This window comes from Eleutherodactylus coqui, chromosome 13 (assembly GCF_035609145.1).
Source record: "Eleutherodactylus coqui strain aEleCoq1 chromosome 13, aEleCoq1.hap1, whole genome shotgun sequence".
Taxonomy (NCBI): Eukaryota; Metazoa; Chordata; class Amphibia; order Anura; family Eleutherodactylidae; genus Eleutherodactylus; species Eleutherodactylus coqui.
In genome coordinates this window covers 57,057,999-57,078,525 of record NC_089849.1, presented here as the reverse complement: position 1 = coordinate 57,078,525, position 20,527 = coordinate 57,057,999, and the positions used below count along the sequence as shown (strand labels likewise).

Sequence of the window (20,527 nt, the reverse complement as noted above, 5' to 3'; positions counted from 1 at the left end):
TGCATGCAACTTAATTCTCCTGCTCTCGATGTCTAGTCCTGGCTGATGCTTCTTTGCATCGTTATTCTCACTTACTGAACTAGTTTTCATGGTGGTCTTGTTCACGGTGACAGTACGGTGCCTCCGGCTATGCGGAGGGGTAGTGTTGGTTGCTGTCGTTTGAGGCATGCTGAGCCTGTTCACCGGGGTTGGTGGAGCGCTGTCAGCCCTGGGGCGAGAGATGCCTGTGGGGGAAACAGAAGTCAGTACTGGAACGGCTCAATTGTTAAAGTAGCGATTAGATTCAATTTCTCATCATTAGCCATATTGTAGTGATTTTCCATCAGTTACAATCATGAGAATCCAGCTTTAAGGCCAGGGCTCCTCGGTACTCCTCACCTGCAATACGGGACACCAAATGCAAACTCTGCACTTGTGAACCACGTTACTATAACATTTCATGAGCTGCATCCACATAAACCGTTGGGTAGCTTTAGAAATACTCTGGTGATTTAATATAGATCTTCTCTCATCTAATAGACATTCAGCGGTGTGTTCGCCTAGCCGTTACTAGAATGCAGTGCATTTTGGGTGCTCAGAAGGTAGTTGCACTTTTCAGGTATGTTCATGGATCGCCGATTGTTGCAGATTTTTTGGGGAGTGCATCTGCACTAGATTTCACCCTTTCAATTCAATTCCAATTAAAGAGGAAATTTGCTGCCGACTTGTACCCAAATCAGCAGCAAACCAGCGATGTGTGAACGCACCCCTTCACATTTCCTAGTAGTGGTGCTGCAAACATCCGAAGTCACTATAAGCATTGATTGAGCCAGTTAGAAAATATTTCTGAAGCCTCTTCCGTGCAAAGTAACATGTACTGCCCTTTTGTGGATGCAGTTTTCCAAATGAAAGTCAGTAAGTGAAAATGCCACATAAGCAACATTAATAGGGAACAGCAGCAGATGGCTCCAAAATGTGCGTTTCCCATTCTGCATTGTGCGAGGTGGATTTTTTAATTGCAGTATAAAAACCGAAAAAAAAAAAAAAAGTACTTCACTGCCAATGAGGCACGAGGTCTTGTATAGTTTAGAAGTCACAGTTTATGTCCATGTGAGGTCTAGTTCTGCAGTGTAACTATTCTTCAAGTACCGTTGTAATGCCAGGCACAGAAGTATCCAGGAATCGGCCTCATGCCAACGCATTAAAGTGACTAAGGAAGTTGGAATAATACCTCTGGCTTCCAACAGGTGGCGCTGCAGAGGTATTGTTCCATCTTCCTTATTTGCATATTTCCCAGAGCAGCATGCATGGCCTTATAAGTCTTTTCACTCACCTTCTAGTTGGACTCCTTAAGGTGAAACAATACTCATCCTGACCTATGTCTACAGGCCTCTCACTAGCCAAGCCAGAAACCTACTGCACACTATGAGGGGCAAAAGCCCCGAAACAGCTGTCTGTGCATAGATTCTGGCTTGGTTTCCAATTCCCAGTCATTGTTCTGAGGCTTGTCTATAGAGTCTGACATTGGCTTCCAGGAACGCTGTCTTCCAATAGGTGACACTGCAGAGGTATTGTTCTATCTTCTTTACTTGCATATTTCCCAGAGGAGCACAGGCGGCCTTACAAGTCTTCTCACTCACCTTCTAGGTGCTCTCCTTAGGGCTCCTTCACAATGGCGAGGTCAATATTCGGCCATAATTCATATTTCCCTCACAATCCTTAGGTAAACCCCTGGATGTGAGGCGTTTTTACATGGAAACAGTCTCACATCCCTGCGGGGCAACCTTTGTCCCCGCCACGGCTGTCACAGGTACAGCAGTAGATCACATGTTCTCCCAGTGTTTTCAGTAGGCACCTCCTGGAGATACCATTGTTTATAGTTACCTGGATCACAATAGGCTCCAAGTTGACGAAGCCTCAATTTCTCTGTGATAAATGCCAGTTTACTTATCATAGAGTTAATAAAAGGGCATAAAAACTATTGGCCCCCATTACAACTAACCGATATGTAGTTAGTAATAGTCACCTCCATCAGATCAGACAAGACATCACATACATTGATTTATAAATATACAATTTCACCATCACCAAAAGCACCAGATCATTTGGAATAATTTAGGGCTTTTCTAATCTACAAGCAAAACATTTTTTAAAGTGAATCTGTCACCAGGTTTATGCCGCCGTAGACCAGATTCGCATGCGGTAGTGACAAACATGCCAATGTCAGCATTGTCCGTTATCTACAGTTATGGCATGGTTTGCCCAAGCTTACATTTCACTCATTGTGCAGACGGTGACACACAAGTCTACCATATTTATGAGCCACAGGCTCCCTGCTGCAGATAGACAGCCTTCTCCCTATCCGGCTGGCTTCACACGGCCGTGAACACATTTATGCTGTTTATTTGCGCGTTTTACTGCACTTTTTACATGCGCATGTCAGGCGTATTTGAACATGAGGCATGCTCCCACTGATTTCAATGGGCAGTTAAATTAATTTAACCCTTTGCAATCCAATTTTGAATTCTGGGTTTCCTAGGGGGCTTTCTCTTTCTGCCATTATACAATGGCCCCATCTGCAGGCTAAAGCCAGTACTGCGGAATAGGACATGCTGGAGAGGCCCCCCGACAACGTCTTCCGAGCTGTACAGCCTTCAATCAGAATGTCTTTCGTTGTCAGTGGATTGGAAAGGGTTAATATTTGCTATGTTCAAGAGCAATACATACGAAAATAGGACACGCCGACTTTTTGTTTGCGCAAACTAAATGCACACACAATACGCTTTTGTGAATGAACCCATCAAAATCAATTGGTTCTATTCACTGCGTATTGTGCGTGCAATATGCTGCGCAAACGCATTTGTGCAAATTAGCCCTTACTGTGCAGAGGGAGAAATCTGTCAATCAGCAGTAAAAGAGTGGGTGGAGCTTGCAACTCACGAATGCGCCAAACTTCTGGCTCACAGTATGCTGCAATGAACAAAATGCAAGACCAGGCAACCACCATAATCGTACATAACAGATACATTGCTGAAATCAGCATGTCCGGCCCAACTGCATGCTGCTCTTACGGAGAACAGCATAAAGTAGGCGACAAGTTCCCTTATGATTGGGGCTCTTTAGGCTTTTCCCGTAAGGAGTATTGCACCTTCGCCTACAATTGGTCATTGTTTGTGTCAAAAAATGCTGAGTAGCCTGAAAAGTGAAAAGCAACCTGCAGAAATAGTCTCCACCACCAGCTATTTGTTGGCTATGGAAAGCAAACCTTGAGATAGTCAAGAAAACTTTACTTGAAAGCAACAGAGGAGAGAATTCTATGTAGGTTTTGACAAATTCAGAAGGATTGCAAAGGACTAAGGCCTCATGTCCACGGGGAAAATCAGGCCCGCTACGGATTCTCCATGGAGAATCCATAGTGGGTTCCTCCTGCCCCGCGGACATGAGCGCTGAAAATAAGAATAAACTCACCTCTCGCACGCTCCGGATCATTCCTTCGCCGCAGCGTCATCTTCTCTGCGTCGCAGCCGGATCTTCTTTCTGCAGCCTGGCGGATGCGCAGGATGACGTCGGTGACGTGCCCCGCGCATGCGCCGGCCCGAAGAAAAAAGATCCGACCGCGACGGAGAGAAGATGGCGCCGCGGAAAAGAGAAGAACCGGAGCGGGTGAGTAAATTCCTATTTTGGTCTCCCGCGGATCCGGACGGCTTCCATAGGCTTCAATAGAAGCCCGCGGGAGCCGTCCCCGCGGGAGACCAGCACGAAAATGGAGCATGGTCCAGATTTTTTCATGCTCCATTTTAAAAAAAAATCACTTTTATTAACCATCCGCGGGTATTTATCTACCCGCGGGTGGTCAATGCATCCCTATGGGATGCGGATCCACGGGCAGGAGAAGTGTTAAAATCTGCTGCGGATTTTAATTCTTCTTTTGCCCGTGGACATGAGGCCTAAGAACATAGACACTTTCTTCCGAAAACAGCACCACACCTGTCCACAGGTTGTGTGTAGCATTGCGGGTCAGTTATGGCAGTGGAGGTGCGAGATCAGGCAAACCGTGGACATTTTTTTTTTTTTTGGAAGAAAGCAGCCATGGTTTTCTATTCTCATGCAACCCCTTTAAAGAGGAAATCCAGTCAAAAAGTTATATCCTGAGAGAATTATGAAGACCCCGTTAGTAAAGTTTGTGTTCTCAAATCATCTCAACTTCCAGAATGAAAGAGCCCTTTAACCTGTTGAGGACCATAAATAGACAGCACTTAGGCTGCCGATCCACGGGCAATAGTTCATTGCGTTACCTGCAGCGATAATCCGGCCGCGGGTAACGCAATGAACGCTTTCCATAGACTTACTATGGAAAGCGCAGCCCCGGAGTCCATGAGCGGAAAATCATGGCGATTCTCTGCTCGCGGGATTCAAATTGTGGCAAGCCGCAGTTCTTTGCGGGGAGCTTGTCACATAGGCTCACCGCAGAGACCTGACAGCTCTCCCCTCTGCTCCCCCACAGCGAAATATCACTAGCAATATTCCATCACGGCCGTGGACAGGGGGCCTTAGTCTTGGGCTTTAATCCCAAGCCATAGTAAGACTACGGTGCAGGATTAAAGCTCCTGCAAACAGTTTATAACAATTCTGCCTTCTTTTTTGCAGGCTACATAGAGCCTTGTGAGTGCTATGCAGAGAATACAAGGAAGCAGCAGTGCAATCTCCTCTACGGTACCCGGTGATCTCATGATCGCTAGCGACTCCCGGCATGGCAGAGCTATTGAGTCTTAGCAGACCCCAGCCCAGCTCTCACAGTGACTATCACTATATGGGGAGGTCTTCCCCTGTAACTGGGCTGTCAGCCCTGGGGCGAGAGATGCCTGTGGGAAAAAGCGGAGAAATATTAGGAGACCACAGCAAATGGTTTTCTTTTCAAACTGAGCAGTGGGGTAATAGACAAATACTTCTTGAGTTTAACACGTAATTAAAGAGTCACTCCTGTGAAAACATTATTCCATCCCCGCACCCGTCACCCGATTACCTGCCAAACACTTGAGGTCTCCTATGCGTATTGTAGTCACTGCCATTCAGTGCAGCCTCCTGTCTGATGCTTGTCAGGCACTATCTCGATACTGAGATTTCTGCTTCCACTATTCTTTGCCATCAATCTCATGATGCCTCAGCACAGTATTACATGACCAGCTAGAGACTATACCATCTCTGCTGTAATGAAAATACTGCCATTACATTCAGTATTCACCTAAATACGCTACAGACCATAAGTATACAGTCAGAAGGCCGAGCTGTGATCTTCATTATAACTGACAGGAGCTGTGTGATCATCACTACCAACTGCAATAGGAGTGTCTGTGCCCCCTTATGAAGAGCATTTCTGGTACAGTCCACGTAATATCACACGGGAGTTAAGCTGACTGAGAAACTGACTAATTTGAGAGTACATAAACCCAAGTAAATCGGAGCTGGTCAGAAGGGAGATCACATTAACTGAGTAGAAAAAGAGCAGGAGCGTCAGAGAAAGGAATAACCAACCGAGGTAATACTAGCCTACCTATATATATTAGTTAGAATGATTTAAAAAATCTATATATTCACCAGAGTGGCCCTTTAAAGGAAACCCCCAGACTAACCAACATGGTATAACACTATGTGCAGGGTCTGAGTAGGCAAATCATAGAAGAGGGATCAAAAAGACATGCACTTTAATGTTATTCTTACTCGTTTTGACACAAACAATGTTACTTGTAGAGCTTGGGCAGAATTCTGTAAAACGGGGATCAGCATTTCTAGCCCAAATCAGTAGTTATTAACCAACAATACCAGATTTTTGGACCGAGCAATTAATGAGGTTGGATACCATATTTTGGTAATCTTTGTAACCCAATGTTCTTAAGGACTGCAACTCCTGGAGAAGAAACATACGAGTTTACCAGTTATTTATGGAACATGACGCATTTCCTACATTTACAGAGAATATCCCTGGCTAACACAGTGAAATAGATTTTGCATGGAATATTTAACAGAACCTCGTAACCTGGCGTTTCATTTACTGAAGATATGAACAGGTCAAGGTTGTAATTATTTTGGGGAACCCCACTATCAAATACAATAGGAAAAAGCAGCAATACCTAAAAAAGCATCCACCAAACAGCTGACCCCACGCATGGCACGGAAGAAGATCTGAGGCAGCTGTTTGAGACAGGAGTACTGGTTGAGTTCCTGGTTGGGCACCCCGCTTACATTTAGAAACTGCTCCTGAAACTTTGGAGTTGTGCCAATAATACTTGGGTTACTTAGGTCCACGGGGTTACTAGAAAGGAAGGGAGATATTAGATTATTAGGAAGTTCTTGATGGGTTCTATGATATTTGGAATAAAAATCAACGAAATTGGGAATGGTGCAAGTCCAGCAGCTGGAATCCATTCTAGCCCAGTTTGTATATGTGGTTACCAACTGAGGAGAACAGGAGCTCTGCATCGAGGATTGGACTCTTTCATGGGGGTCAGTGGAAGGTTTCAGCTGCAAGATGCTGACCATTCTGAATTTTGTGAAATGTGACTGATATATAATAACGTTGTTCGTTTCTCCTCTCGTTATAATCTAGAAATTTTCTGTGATCTCAAAGTGTACCCAACGCTTCAGATGTTATTCCTCATGTACAAACATAGCTATTTAAGGCCAATAAAGGACTTGCATTCTGTATTTTCACCAGTTTTCCCCTTTGCAGATTCTGTTTCTAATTTTCCGTTCTCTCTCAACTGGAAAAAGCAGCCTGAGGTTTTGCGGTTTTCTATACACTGCACATGAAAAAAACTGCCAATTTTGCTTCGTAATTATCGAATAGCTGCTTTAGACTCCTTGATTTTAACGGGTTCTAACGTGCACGTATTCTGCATTTGCATTAGCACAAAAAAAAAATAATAATTTTTTTCTGAGTATTTGCATTCCAAAGGTCCCCATAGAAGTCAATGGGAGGGAGGGGGGCGGGGGTGCACACAAATGCGCATTCAGTACACTAAAAGGGGTTTTGTCATTAAAAGAAAAATTATCTGAAAAAAAACTTACCTATTTCTTCCCTGTCAGTCTCCTTATCACATCTTCTCCTGGTTGAGCTTCTCCAGTGCCCCAGGTTAGCTCACTGCAGGCTGGGCCCAGCTTGTTATGAAGGCTGCTTATCACAAACTCCTTCCTGCTGGGTCAGTGAAGGTCACATCCCTGTGCTGTAGCTTCACTGCCTAGGAAGGAATTGTAATCTATTTCAGAGATAGCTCGCATGAGCAATCTCTGCAGTAGATAGGCAGTCCTCCTGCTGGCCTGTAACATAATGTACATTGGCAGACTGCCCTCTAATGTACGTAACCTCACAGGAAGGAGAAGAATCAGGCAGCTGGAGCTGAAGTGAGCCCCCCTGACTGCAGGAGACAGGAGAAGATAAGGGAGGTGAAGATCTGGTGAGTAGACTGATGGGGGAGGAATAGATAAGCATAGCATTTTTCTTTGTTAGTGACAGAACCCCTTTAAGGAGTTGTGTGAAATACTGCATAATTCTGCTGGAAAAACAAATCAGTTTGCTTGCTTGCCGCACACAAATGAACATGCCCAGTGGGCAGAGGGAAAAAAAAAAAAAAGGTACAGCAAAATACACAGATATAAATACAAAACAAAATCCTTGTTCATAGCGCAAAAATGTTGCGCTAAGGCCTGCGCAATTGAACTCATGTCTGTGTGAACCCAGCCTGGCACACAGAAGAAAAACAGCATTATGGAGGATATTATACAGCAGTATTGAGCAGTGTAGATGTGATTTCAGTAGCTGTGGGATAGTAAATCACAATTCGCTCCAGGAGCATGGCTGTGCAAGTCTCTATTTCTCTCTCTCTCCTCTATGGATGAGGGTGATGGATCATGCTGCCCAGAGAAACCTGTGTTTTATCTTATCCTTCATAATGGACACTGACTTCACAAGAAAACAAGCAGTGGAGAGTAAACTAGAGAAGTGTGGCCTTTAGAGGGATTCTTAAACACACTGTTGAATTTCACCTAACGAACGATCATCATGGTTTAAATTGTCCATTTTGATCAACTTTAGACTAATAAATATAGGCACCGTCAGGCCACTGAACTAACTACACACCTCAGAATGTGCAAGAATCTAAACCAGGTTTGTGTCACACATTCATTATCCATTTCAGTGGGGATCAAGCTGGCATCTTCCTCTGGAACTTTGAAAGGGGGAAATGAAGGCCCGTAGGTGAACCGCAACAACCTGGAGGAAAAAAGAAACGGAAATAAAATTAAATACCCAGATATAAGTCCACCCGTCATTTGCTCTCATTTCGGCACTTACTCTCGTTTGGGAATTTTACTCTTGAAACCCAACTTATGGAAAAACAACGTGAGTGGCCCCACAAAGACAAAAGACTTCTTGCTCTGCCCGTTCCCACGTACTACTAGTTGAACAAAGAGCTGCTGCTCTATTTTAGCTGCTTTCGCCTATATTTGGAACTGGGGGCTCTTTCACATGACCGTGTTGGTACAGTGCATTTTGCCCGCGGAATCCGTTGTACCAATCTCCCATGCTGCCGAGCACACATTACGCATGCAATAAGGTTTGCAACATGTTCTATCTTAGCGTGCATACAAGACAATGCACGGATATCAGCGGCCTGCAGCAAGTACGCAATGTCATTGTGTACTTGCGGCATGCCACGCGACTGTCACATGTGGGTGGCATGGAGAGAACTACACTTATGTGCCGGCAGCTTAAGTGAAGAAAGAATTACCTAAAAGGGTGGGCAGAGCAGAAAATCTTTTTTCTGCATTATATTTTGCTTGCTTTATTTTTTTCTACAACATACAAAGCACCTTATAAGCTTGTATTTTGGGACGAAGGGGCGAGAGTGAAAGGATTAACTATGCTGGTATGTTAGATAACCTCAAAAGGTCCATTATACTTACTTTAAAGTTTACCTGGAGTTTCACTTTGTGGATCCATCGTAAAAAAAAACAAAAAAACAGTAGAGAACAAATAGTTCTGCCCAATGTTGTATTTATCACACAGCCTCACCTAGATGTTAGGGCACAGATTGCTTTACTCCACTGCTCTACCACAGCTGAGTGGTGTCTCCAGTTGGCCACCATTTCTTTGGCGGTCTTCCAGTAGGGCGGTGTTGGGAAGCAGCGAGTACACGCCAAGAGCCAGACTTCAAACAGAACTCCAATTAACTTGTCAGCCAAACTTTCTGCAATACCTCCTAGGGAAGAAATGGGGTGGAGGGTTTGGTCAAAAAACTAAAAACACATGTTAATGTACCTTTTTAAAATGACATTCAAGCCTCTTCTGCACGGGTGAGTTCCTCGCATTGCGAGACTGCGAGAAATCACATGTTTATAGAGCCATGCTTTCGTATGGGTTCTTCCACACATGCGATTTTTGTAGCGTGCAAGATAGCGAGATTACAAACTCATGGCACACACTATACTTCCGCGAATGTTTCCCTATGGGGTCTGCAATTTTCTAGCATCGCATAGCAGCCACTAGCGACACGCATGTTATGCGAGAAAACTCTGCCTGCTATGGAGATCTGTGCAAATTCTGGAGAGCAACGCAAGAACTGTGAGGAGTTACAGCAGACATCTTTAGGAAATGTCAAGAAGCCAATGGGCCAACATTACCCACATGAGTCTATGTGCTGCGCTGAAAGATTCCACACTGGCACACCCAAAAGGTAAGAGTTACACTGGAGTGTGACTTAGATGAGAATTGCAAGAGGCCATTCACTTCACACCTGCCCGAAAATTCTCTTGCGCTATAAAAAAACCCCCAAAAATCGCACAAGAAAAAATCAGGACCACATGTGATGCGATGTTAGAATTTTTGCGAGGGGGGGGAAATAAATAAATATCGCATACCTGACAAGAGAAAAATCGCAAGAGCATAGCGGCAATAGCGATGAGATTTTCTCGAACTGCAAATCGCTATCACCCGTAGAAGAGGCCTTAATGTCACATGTTTGATTAAGCAGTTTCTCAGCTTTTAATAAAGCTGTGAAACCAGCAATCTGGCCCCATGACAGAATTAAAGGGGTTGTCAAAGCTCTAAATGGGCTCTACGTGTTAGAGAATGATCATCCATCAGGCTTTGTAATTACAAGCTTGCTTTTCGGAAGTCTAGGAAGCCTCAGCGAAAACAGTAACAGGGCAGCTGAAGTCTTGACACCCGGGCAGAAGAAGTCTCAGGGAATTAGAATGTTTTTGTGGATTTGCAGTACAATTTACTTTCCGGGAGGACTTTAGATGCTGGTGCCGTGACGTACCTGACACAGTAGGAGCAGCAAGAAGAGTGTCGTTGATCTGCAGAAGAAAAAGCAGGAGAACTTCCCAGGTTTCCCGGGCCATGTTGGTCGAGTCTCGTGCCAACTTCTGGACCGAACGCAAGACCTGCAGGCACAGCCGAATCTGGTTGCCTATCTGTTCCTGCCTGCAAGTAAACCAACAGACGAGGCATGAATACCTTTATCGTAACGAATGTACGGATTTCAATACCACACAGTCATTCTGGGGACACAAATGAGACAACTGCCAGAAATACATTTTATAGTCAGGAAAACAATACATTGGGGGCGCACCGCATGAAAGATTTGCATTGAATGTATAGCAGAAATTAGCCTCACAATAGACAAAACCTCGGATACGAGTTGTGCCCTCTGAGAAACAGCTGATTTTGCAGGAAAAAGCCGCTGTGTTTCTTATTTCCACTGCAGTGGCCTCTACAGGGGAACTGTAGTATTACATGCACTGTATACCAGATTTCCATATTTTTATATTTTCATAAAATTCACAAAAAGACCGAGGCCAACAAAGCGAGGGGTGGATTTAGGCTCTGGGGATTGTGAGTGAATTCCCCTCCATGATATAGCTACGCCCGAAGAGACAACCCCTTTTAAACAAGCGTACTCTATTGCATATATTAGTTGCCCTCACACCAGTATACAACATTCATTGTTTGGACGCCTAAAAGGTCATTATGCTTGGTTCTCAAAAATACTTTCTATGAGAGAGCTGAAATCTAATCAAGCTCTGAGAACGGTCCCGGGTCCTCGCAAAGTACATCTATAAATCCTCATAGCCTAAACAGTTTACGTTCTGCAAGATGATGTACGTGGCGCCAGGATTACTACTCTAAACTGTTATTACTACCAGGCAGCTAAGACTCTGGATCTCCACTCATCTCAGGATAAAAGTTCATGCCATCTCCACCCAGCAATATCCCAAATGTATTGACTTCCCAGTAATGCCGCAATTTGTTACGCTTCTTGATGGGCGACGATCCTCCTGTATAGATGTAACCAAGTTTAACTTTGCCCTTTACTTGCTTGTGTTGTGTTAAAGGGGTTTTCTCGGACTAAAGCACTGATGACCTATCCTCATAAGTCATCAATATCAGATCGGTGGGAAGCCACGGCTGTTGACCCCCGCTGATTAGATGATTTAAGAGGCTGCAGCGGTACAAGGAGAGACGCAACTGCTGTTCTCTGGCATGTGACATGTTCATCGGTCACATGACATGAGAACAGCTCAGTCCTGGGCATGCGAGGAGAACTAAGCGGCAATACCAGATCGGCAGAGTCACAACTGACAGCCCCAAATGAGCAGATATTGATGAACAATCCTGAGAGCAGGTCATCAGTATTCAGACCTGGCATACCCCTATAGGATAGCAATAGCTTTTTAATGGCTTATGATAACTTGACCCTTTCCAATCCACTGTCTGACCTCTCAAGACATTATGATTTAAGGCTGTATATCTCCGATGTTGGAAGATGGCCATCAGGGTTCTCTTACTGTATATTGCCAGCCTCTCTGCAGTCGGTGCCTATCCAATGTGTCACCTCATGCAGTACTGGCTTTAGCCAGCAGATAGCGCCACTGTATAACGACAGAAAAGAAGTAAGCCCCCTTGGAAAACCAGGATACAAATTGGATTGGAAAGGGTTAAGCGTGATAAGTTAATTTTGCTGCACCCGTACCCTAGCAACACCTCCAGGACCTGCATCAGTGTACAGAGTATTGGGGGAACAGCCAGACAAGTAAACAGACATGAGAACACTAAATGACAACATCTGCAGTAAAGGTAAAGCTAATCAAAGCCCAAGCAGATCTTTGCAGATGCAAGGACACCACAGGAGGTTAAAGGGAAGCTGCCACCGCCGAACAGCATCATAAACTAAGTTACAGTGTAGTGTGGGGAGATAATGGAGAGCCAGAGCCTCATCTCCCTGCACAGCACCAGAAAGACGTTTATAGGTCATTCCAGGACAAAAACTCTCCACCATCTGACTTATACAAAGAAACTTTGCACATGGAAATTCACAGATTAATAGATTGTTTAGCTGAACAATTGTATGTCCAAAATATATAATGTATATATTACATTATACACACTCCAGATTTCTTTCTGGAGTGGCTCAATTCCCCCCCAAAAAATTTGTTACAATGTCCACTTGCAGGCACAGATACCACTGCTGAATCCCACATACCCGTAGCCATGGACAGGAAAAGAATGTTTCCTACCTCTCCGGTTCCAGCGCAGATCTCCTCAGAGCCAGCCAGATCTTCTTTCTTCAGCATGGCGATGCGTCCGGAGGAGTCGGGCGATGCGCCCGGCATACACGTAGCGCTCGCGTTTTTGTTTTTTAACCCCTTCGTGACGGAGCTTTTTTTGCTTTTTTCCATTTGTTTTTTCCTACTCCCTTTTAAAAAAATCGTAGCTCCTTAATTTATCCATCGATGTCGCTGTATGAGGGCTTGTTTTTTGCGGGACGAGTTGTATTTTTCAATGGCACTATTAATTGTACCATATAATGTACTGAAAAACTTTTTTAAAAAAGTCTTAGCGGAGAGAAATGGGAAAAAAAAAACGACATTCCACCATCTTTCGGTGCGTCCTGTTTCTACGGCGCACAAACTGCAACAAAAACGACCTGATATTTTTATTCTATGGGTCAGTATGATTACTACAATACCAAACTTATATAGTTTTTTTTTTGCTGTAGTACTTGTATTTTTTTTTTTAAGATATTTAATTTTTTTCAATTATTTTCTGCGGTCGTCGACGTAGTTGAGCAAGGGCTCAATTTTTGCGGGATGTCCTGTAGTTTCCAATAGTATCAATTTGGAATACATACAGCTTTTTGATCGCTTTTTATTGCATTTTTTCTGGGAGACAGGGTAACTAAAAAAGTGTATTTCTGGCGTTCTTTATTTTTTTTTCGGACGACGTTCACCGTGCAGGAAAAATAATGCACTACTTTGATAGATCAGACTTTTACGGACGCGGCGATACCAAATACATATTTTTATTTTAGGATTTAGATTTTTTAATAATGGATATGGCAAAAGGGGGGCGATTCAAACTTTAATAACTTTTTTTTTTTACAATTTAAAAAACTTTATTGATCTTTTTTCTTACTTTACTTTGAGGTCCCCCTGGGGGACTTTAACATGCGATGCTTTGATCGCTCCTGCAGTATGACGTAATGCTATAGCATTACGTCATACTGCTTTTTTACAGGCAGTCTATCAAGCCACCCTGTGTGGATGGCTTGATAGGCAGTCTGCTAAGGCAGCCCTGGGGCCATTCATTAGGCCCCCGGCTGCCATGACACCTGCACGGCTCCCCCGATCTCACCGCGGTGGGGCCGTGCGGGACCCCCAAACAGCGCTCAGGGGATTTAAATGCCGCTGTCAGAATTGATAGCGGCATTTAAAGGGTTAATAGCCGCGATCGGCCGAACACGGCTATTGCCCGCGGGTGTCAGCTGTAATAAACAGCTGACGCCCGCGCTGTATGGAGGGAGATAGCGGCGCTACCTCCCTCCATACACGTCCTGCGACAGCAGGACGTAGTTTTACGATAGCGCCGTCACTAAGGGGTTAATCCCCTGCTTTCCCGCGGCACCTCCACAGTAACAGCTGTGACGGGGCGGCTTCCATTGACTTCAATAGAAGCTGCTGCTGTGGACCCACAGGAAAATGGAGCATGCTGGACCATTCCTCCCGTGCGTGCATCCCGTACACCGTGGGGCAGGGGAAATTTCACATCCGCATGCTTTTACTTGCCCTGCGGATGCTAATGCATCCCTATGGGTGGCAAGAGGTGCAGATTTTATAATTAAAATCCGCACGTGAACTTAGCGCCTTAGGCCTCATGTCCAAGGGGGAAAAAAAATCAGGCCCCTGTGGATTTCTGCAGCGGATGCGCTATAATTGTCTTTTTTTTCCCCCCATGCGGGAGATCAATTGAGATAGAGCTCCCACATGCATGATCCGTGTTAAAATGGAGCATGCAGTTGTTTTTTTTCCCCACGCGTAAAATCCGCAAATAACTTAAAATACCATCCGTGGCTATTTAATTAATCGCGGATGGCCAACGCATTCCTATGGGATGCGGAATTGCGTTTTTTCTCCCGCGTGGATTTGCAAAATATAATTTCACCGTGGACACGAGCCCTTAGTGTTAATATGTAGGCAGAACATTTTTCCTATGAAGAGAATGACACCTTGTACATCTTTTTATGGGGACGGCAATTGCAAACCACCCCACAAAAACAGTCTGCCAAGAACACGTCCCAATGTAACTTCACCCTAGGAGTCGGTCACGACTGTGCACCAATGGACTTTACTAGAGTTGAGCGAACATACTCTGCCGAGCTTGATGCTTGTTCGAGTATTAGCGTACTTGATGGTGCTCGTTACTTGAACGAGCATCACGCCGTGTTCGAACCCACCCCAGTTTTTGGCTCCTCCCCACTGATGTGCCTGTTTTGGCCCCTCCCCGCCGCAGCTCGAGTCTCCCATTGTAGTCAATGGGGTTCGTTACTCAAGTAGAGGTCTCGAATTTTACAAAAAGCTCGACTCGAATAACGTGGACCCCAGCAATTGGGTGCTCGCTCATCTCTAGACTTTACCTTTACATCTTTCTATGGTCAAAAGTTTCTGAAATAGGAATCAGCAAAAATTATGGTTCTCTGTGACCTACTAAAAATTGGCCCTGAAGTAATTGTTGACCCAATGGGCCTAAAAATTTAGATTTTTATATACATTCTAACAAACATGCAAATTTTCATAAAAATTGGAGATGGCTAGGTGTTACCCCTATGGTACATTCCAGAACAAAATCATTCGAGTAGACAGGTTGGGCGACAGGTTCCCTTTAATATGGGCACACACTGTACTACAGGGAAATGCATAGACAGCCATTCCAGTAAAGACACTGGTTTAGAAAAATGCTTGTGCAGACACTGTTTTTCAAATGCCAGCCTGTGATCAGCTGATTAATCAGATCTGGTGATCGTCCTCCTGCTGCAGAAGTCCCATCTATCCAGACATTTGTCCTACAGAAGCTGCCAGATTTACATGGCTGTCCATTCATGTAATACTTGGGTCTCTTAGAGTGAAAGGGGCTGATATTTAGCAGCTCTCCCCACCGATTTGTGGAGGGGGTACTAAATAATAGGGTAATAAACGTTTCTCTCGACAGCCATGACTCTCCTGCCTCAGCTTGCATAGAGTACTAAATGAACTGACCCCCACTGTAACCCCGAGGAAGACGTTTAACAGAAGTTATATTCCCAACATAAAAAAGTGTTAAAAACCCCACTAGACAATCCTAAAATGCATCCAAAATATTGTTTTATCATAGTAGATGTAAATAAATGTATTATATTAAGATCCACAACGGACCACAATGGTCTGTCCCTGCTGCAGAATAAATGAAAAATGACGAAGCAACCAGAATTAATAGGACGTTAGACTTCAGGTGATTCTTCCATTAAAGAAGTATTCCCATCATGGCCAATTATGGCCGAGAGGACAATACCCAGTTGTATGTGGCGGCCAGAAACACGAGAACATCATTTACGTACTCCTCACCCCCTTAGTTTTTAAGAGGTGCTGGTCCTAGAGTTGGGACCCACATTCAGCAGACTTTTATGCACATCTCTCATCAAATTATGGCGAATATCTAATATATAAAAGCAAGTAATCATCACGTATGACCCATCTCACATAAGGTCTTCATTAACTGATATATGATGCACGGGGAGCAGACCGTTCTTACAGTCATGCCGCCTTATTGTCATCCCTGACTACAGACATGCTCTAGTAGAGTGCAATGTATACAGGGGGTCCAGAAAACCTGCTATGTGTTTAGTGGTCCAGAGTTGGACACTACAAAAGGGTCTATGGGGTCATCTTTTATTTACTGTGTATATGTCTTTAAGAATGTTCACTGCATGTCAGTTACAGATTACACAATCTGCCCGACAACCACCCCCTCGTTCCTAATTGGCTGCCAACTGCCCCATTCCCATTGGTAATTGTACCACTCAGCAACAGCTTAGAGATTGGCTGGCAGGGCAGTGAGGACAGTAGAATAGTTCTCCGCAGGGACTGGTGGGGAGAATTCCTAAGAGAGCAGCGAGTCCAGTTCCAGAGAGAGAAGAGAGGACAAGAAAAGAGCAAGAAGAAGAAAAGGAGATAACGGTACGATGAGAAAGTCTAGTAAGTACAAGGGAGGATTAGAATAGAAAGGCAGTATAAAGACGAAAGATCTAGAAAGAAGAATTGTATTAGGAAAAAAATAATAAAACGATACAAGGAAAGGGATTTTATACATACAGAAGGATAGAGATGGAAGAGTATAGAAGACAGACGATTGTTAAGTAAAGAGAAACCGCAGTAGAAGGAGATATATACAAAGAGAAAGAAGATTACATGTATAAAACAAGGGGGTACAGATGTGTTGCCTGTATCTGCCTAAAGACCCATTTACACTGAAAGATGATCGCTCAACTGACCGTTTTGAACGATCATCTTTGCATAAACTTTTAGGTAGCCAATTAACTACTTAAGAGTTAAATGCAGGCAGAGCAGGACACCCCTGGTAACTCCGAGAACAGCAGCTGCTTTGTATATGCAGACAGCTGCTTTGTTCTCAGAGCTTTCAGCTGGTATCCCGCTGAGCTGATGGCGCAGAAAACAGCAGGAGCTGTTTTGTTCTCGGAGCCAATCGCTGAGAGCTCCATGCAGGATGCCAGCTGAGAGAATGCTATCAGCTGGTATCCCGCTGAGAGCTCAGCATGCGGCGCTGATAAGAGCCATCACTGACTATTAGCTTGCTTTTTAAAAGTCAACGATGAACAAATAGTGCACAATGGCCACCCGTTTAGACAACGATTATCACTCAAAAGATGGCTTTTGAGTGATAATCGTTGTATCTAAATGGGACTTAACCCTTTGCAATCCAATCTTGAATTCAAGGTTTTCTAAGGGGCTCTCTCTTTCTGCCATTTATACAATTGCGCCATCTGCTGGCTGGAGCCAGAACTGTGGTATGGGGACATGCTGGAGAGTCCCCCGACAACAGAGCAGCCAGTAATCTACAGTAAGAATACCCTGCCGGACGTCTTCCAACATCAGAGCCGTACAGAATGTCTTCAGACGTCAGATGGTGGTTTGGAAAGGGTTAAGAGAGAAATGAAGACAGCTGAAATGAATGACTAGAATTTGCCTAACATCCAATCTCTGCAAATAAATAATTTGTCCGACTGCTAACTTGCCTCCTGGAGTTCCCTTCTCATCCGCACCAAGTACTACATCCCCCGCCAGGGGAAGGGACTAAGCCGCTTAACACCCCCGATTTATTTTTCCTCCCTTTTTATTATTTTTGCTTGTAACAAAGTCTAGGCCCGTCTATGAGCTGGCGTCACAAACAAAGCTTTTATTTACCACCACACCCTACCCTGTTGTGGGTAGCCAAAGTGTTTTACAAACTTACACCATAAAACGTTAGATTCTGTCGGCTGCTGCTGTTTGCGAGGGAAACCGCCGCCATCACTACAAACCCCTCTGCATTCTGGCGCGCCCCGCAGCACACTATGTCCATGCAATGCACCGTACAACAAGGTGGCACTTTTGTTAATTCACTGAATACACCTTAATTTCCCTCAAGACATCCTTCTCTCCCTTGATCGCATTCGGTCGCAGAAATAATTCTAAAATGCGTGTCTCAAGAGATGATCCATTTTTCTCACAAACTTGACATCAAACCTGCATCCAAGCGGCATTTAAAAGGTTAACAGCCCCGATGAGCCGCACGGTACGTCACAGCTGTTGCCGCTGGGTGTCGGCTGTAAGAAACAGCCGTCACCCGGGATGTATGAAAAGAGGTCGCCCTGCAATCTCTCTTCATACGCAGGCCGTCAAAAGGCGTATTGACCGTCGTTAAGGGGTTAACGTAGGTGATGTGGAACTAAGTGTGATAAATGGATTCCAGTGGTTATAATGGAGAGCTACAGAAATACTAAGTGTGTGTCAGCTGCCAATATTCACAATGGAAAATCTTTTCAAGAACGAAAACCTTAAAATACCTCTTCTGTTCAAAGCACACGGCCCTCCGATCTGATAAAGTGGAAGTGTACAGACCCAAGAATAGACAGGAATTCCTGCCGGCAGGAGCGGCCCGTCTACTAAGTGCGGCATCCGGCACGGCCAGTCGGGACACAACCTAAACCTCATCTACAGATGGGACCAAGCTCCGTTCACACCACGCTCTTGGTAGGCGGACGTCTCGCATACATCCACGCACCAATAAAACCGCAGCATTTGGAATAGGTTTGGCGGCTGTATGAAGAAAGAATTAATAAAACGAACCGCCTCAAGGAAGAAATCCTCATTGTTGCATGAAGCGATCTCACCTTGGCACAAAGACATTCTGGAGGTGCTTGAGAATGATCTGAATATACTTGTTCGGTTCTCTGATGACCGGCTGGGGAATGGAGTCTTTAGGAGAAACCAGAGCCATGATCCAATCAGTGTACACATCTACGCAGTACTTCACAGTGTCACCCTCTAGTGGTAACGTGAGGCCATAACAGATCACCTCCATGGTCCATTTCACCTGGAATGTAGAAACACAACAATTTGTAGATCATTTACAGGCCAATACAGGTTTTGTTTGAAGCACCGATAGCATTAATGAGAGGACTGTGTCGGATATAGAAGTCTTCACTGCAGAAATACAGCATTAATCATCATTGGAAAGTCATTATTCCAAAGCGCCCTTCGTCACTACAGTCATACATATACAGTACTGTGCAAACGTTTTAGGCGGGTGTTAAAAAAAAATGCTACCAAAAATACAAGATCAGTGGTCAGTTCTCCAATATGGTCGAAACAACCTCCCTGACGAGTTCCTTCAAAAACTGTGTGCAAGTATACCTAGAAGAATTGCTGCTGTTTTAATGGCCAAAGGGTAGTCACAGCAAATACGGATTCGATTTACATTGACATAGCAATAGTGTGTAAGGCTGAAAAAACAAAACAAAAACACGACACTATCTTGTACATCTTAATAACCCCCAATCTTGATCCAGAGGAAGGCAAAAGTCCCCATTAAGTAGATTTTCTTAATTTTAGTGAAAAAGTCACGTTTTTTGTTTTGTTCATTCTTGCATTTTGTTAATCGACAAAAACTATTAACACTTATACTTTTGATGGCATTCGTACTTTGCAACCCCCCCCCCACTCGCCTAAAACCTGTGCACAGTACTGTACACCATAAACACTCATAGTGCCCTCTAAACACTCGGCCTGGATGAGAGGGCATCACGCGGGGGACTATTTTTAACCCCCTCTTACCTGTTTATCAGTTTTCAGTATGCTCTCGCTTGCAGCGGTGGTGGGGGCGTTGAGCGCCTGTCCCAGCGGACGGACCACGGCATTAGCGACATCTCGGCCCACATTTTCAGGATAGCTGTGCAGCACACTGGTGTGACCTTGGTCATTCTTTAGGACAAGGTGCAGCGTCCGCCACTCCGAGTACATGATGAACGCGTCTAGTCCCTGCGAGAGGTGAAAAACAAAGAGAATCAAGATCTAATTTCTTCATTTATACAGTTCAAATGACAAAAACCTCCAGGTGTAACGTGCCGGAGATACAAAGGTAGCAAGGAGAACACCGGCAGAATATAGGCTGCTGAGCAGAGACTCGCATGGGAGGGCAATCTGCACATATAGCTACCTGCAGCAAGTGCAGACCAACGATACAGAAAGTCAATTAGTGCTCATTTACTTTTAAGGTCACATTGGAATGATGGTGAAAGGCTTGGTAAAGAATCCCCCCATCTCCCCCATACAGTTCACATTGATGTCAGGAGCACATCCCATTTTCAAGGAGGACAGGCTGCCAACAAACAATTTTTAAGGCTTCATAAAAGATGCGATCAATGACAATCGCCACGGGGATTATTTATATTAAGCAATAATCAGGACTTAACTCATAAGTTCCCCCCCATATGTAAGAAGCACAAAAAAAAAAAAAAGGAGATATTCCGGGCACAGACTAAAATTTTAACCCCTTAACGCTATAGGATGTACAGTTACATCCTGCAGCGTTCGTGGTGTGTACGAAGGGAGATTGTGCAGTGATCTCCCTTCATACATCATGGCAGCCGGCTGTTTGTTACAGCTGACACCCGCTGGCAAC

General features: G+C 44.4%; 1 protein-coding gene across 2 annotated transcripts in view; it reads right to left on the bottom strand.

Annotated features, from left to right (window-relative positions):
* RALGAPB (Ral GTPase activating protein non-catalytic subunit beta) overlaps window positions 1-20,527 on the bottom strand; it is an 81,310-nt gene that overhangs the window by 50,226 nt on the left and 10,557 nt on the right. For both annotated transcript variants that reach the window (XM_066585832.1, XM_066585833.1), the window contains exons 2-8: window positions 19,681-19,884; window positions 18,738-18,940; window positions 10,296-10,459; window positions 9,047-9,233; window positions 8,114-8,245; window positions 6,108-6,289; window positions 76-224 (exon numbers count right to left, since the gene is read on the bottom strand). In XM_066585832.1, coding sequence (XP_066441929.1) covers window positions 76-224; window positions 6,108-6,289; window positions 8,114-8,245; window positions 9,047-9,233; window positions 10,296-10,459; window positions 18,738-18,940; window positions 19,681-19,866 — 1,203 coding nt within the window. In that variant the 5' untranslated portion in view covers window positions 19,867-19,884. The remainder of the gene's footprint in view (window positions 1-75; window positions 225-6,107; window positions 6,290-8,113; window positions 8,246-9,046; window positions 9,234-10,295; window positions 10,460-18,737; window positions 18,941-19,680; window positions 19,885-20,527) is intronic.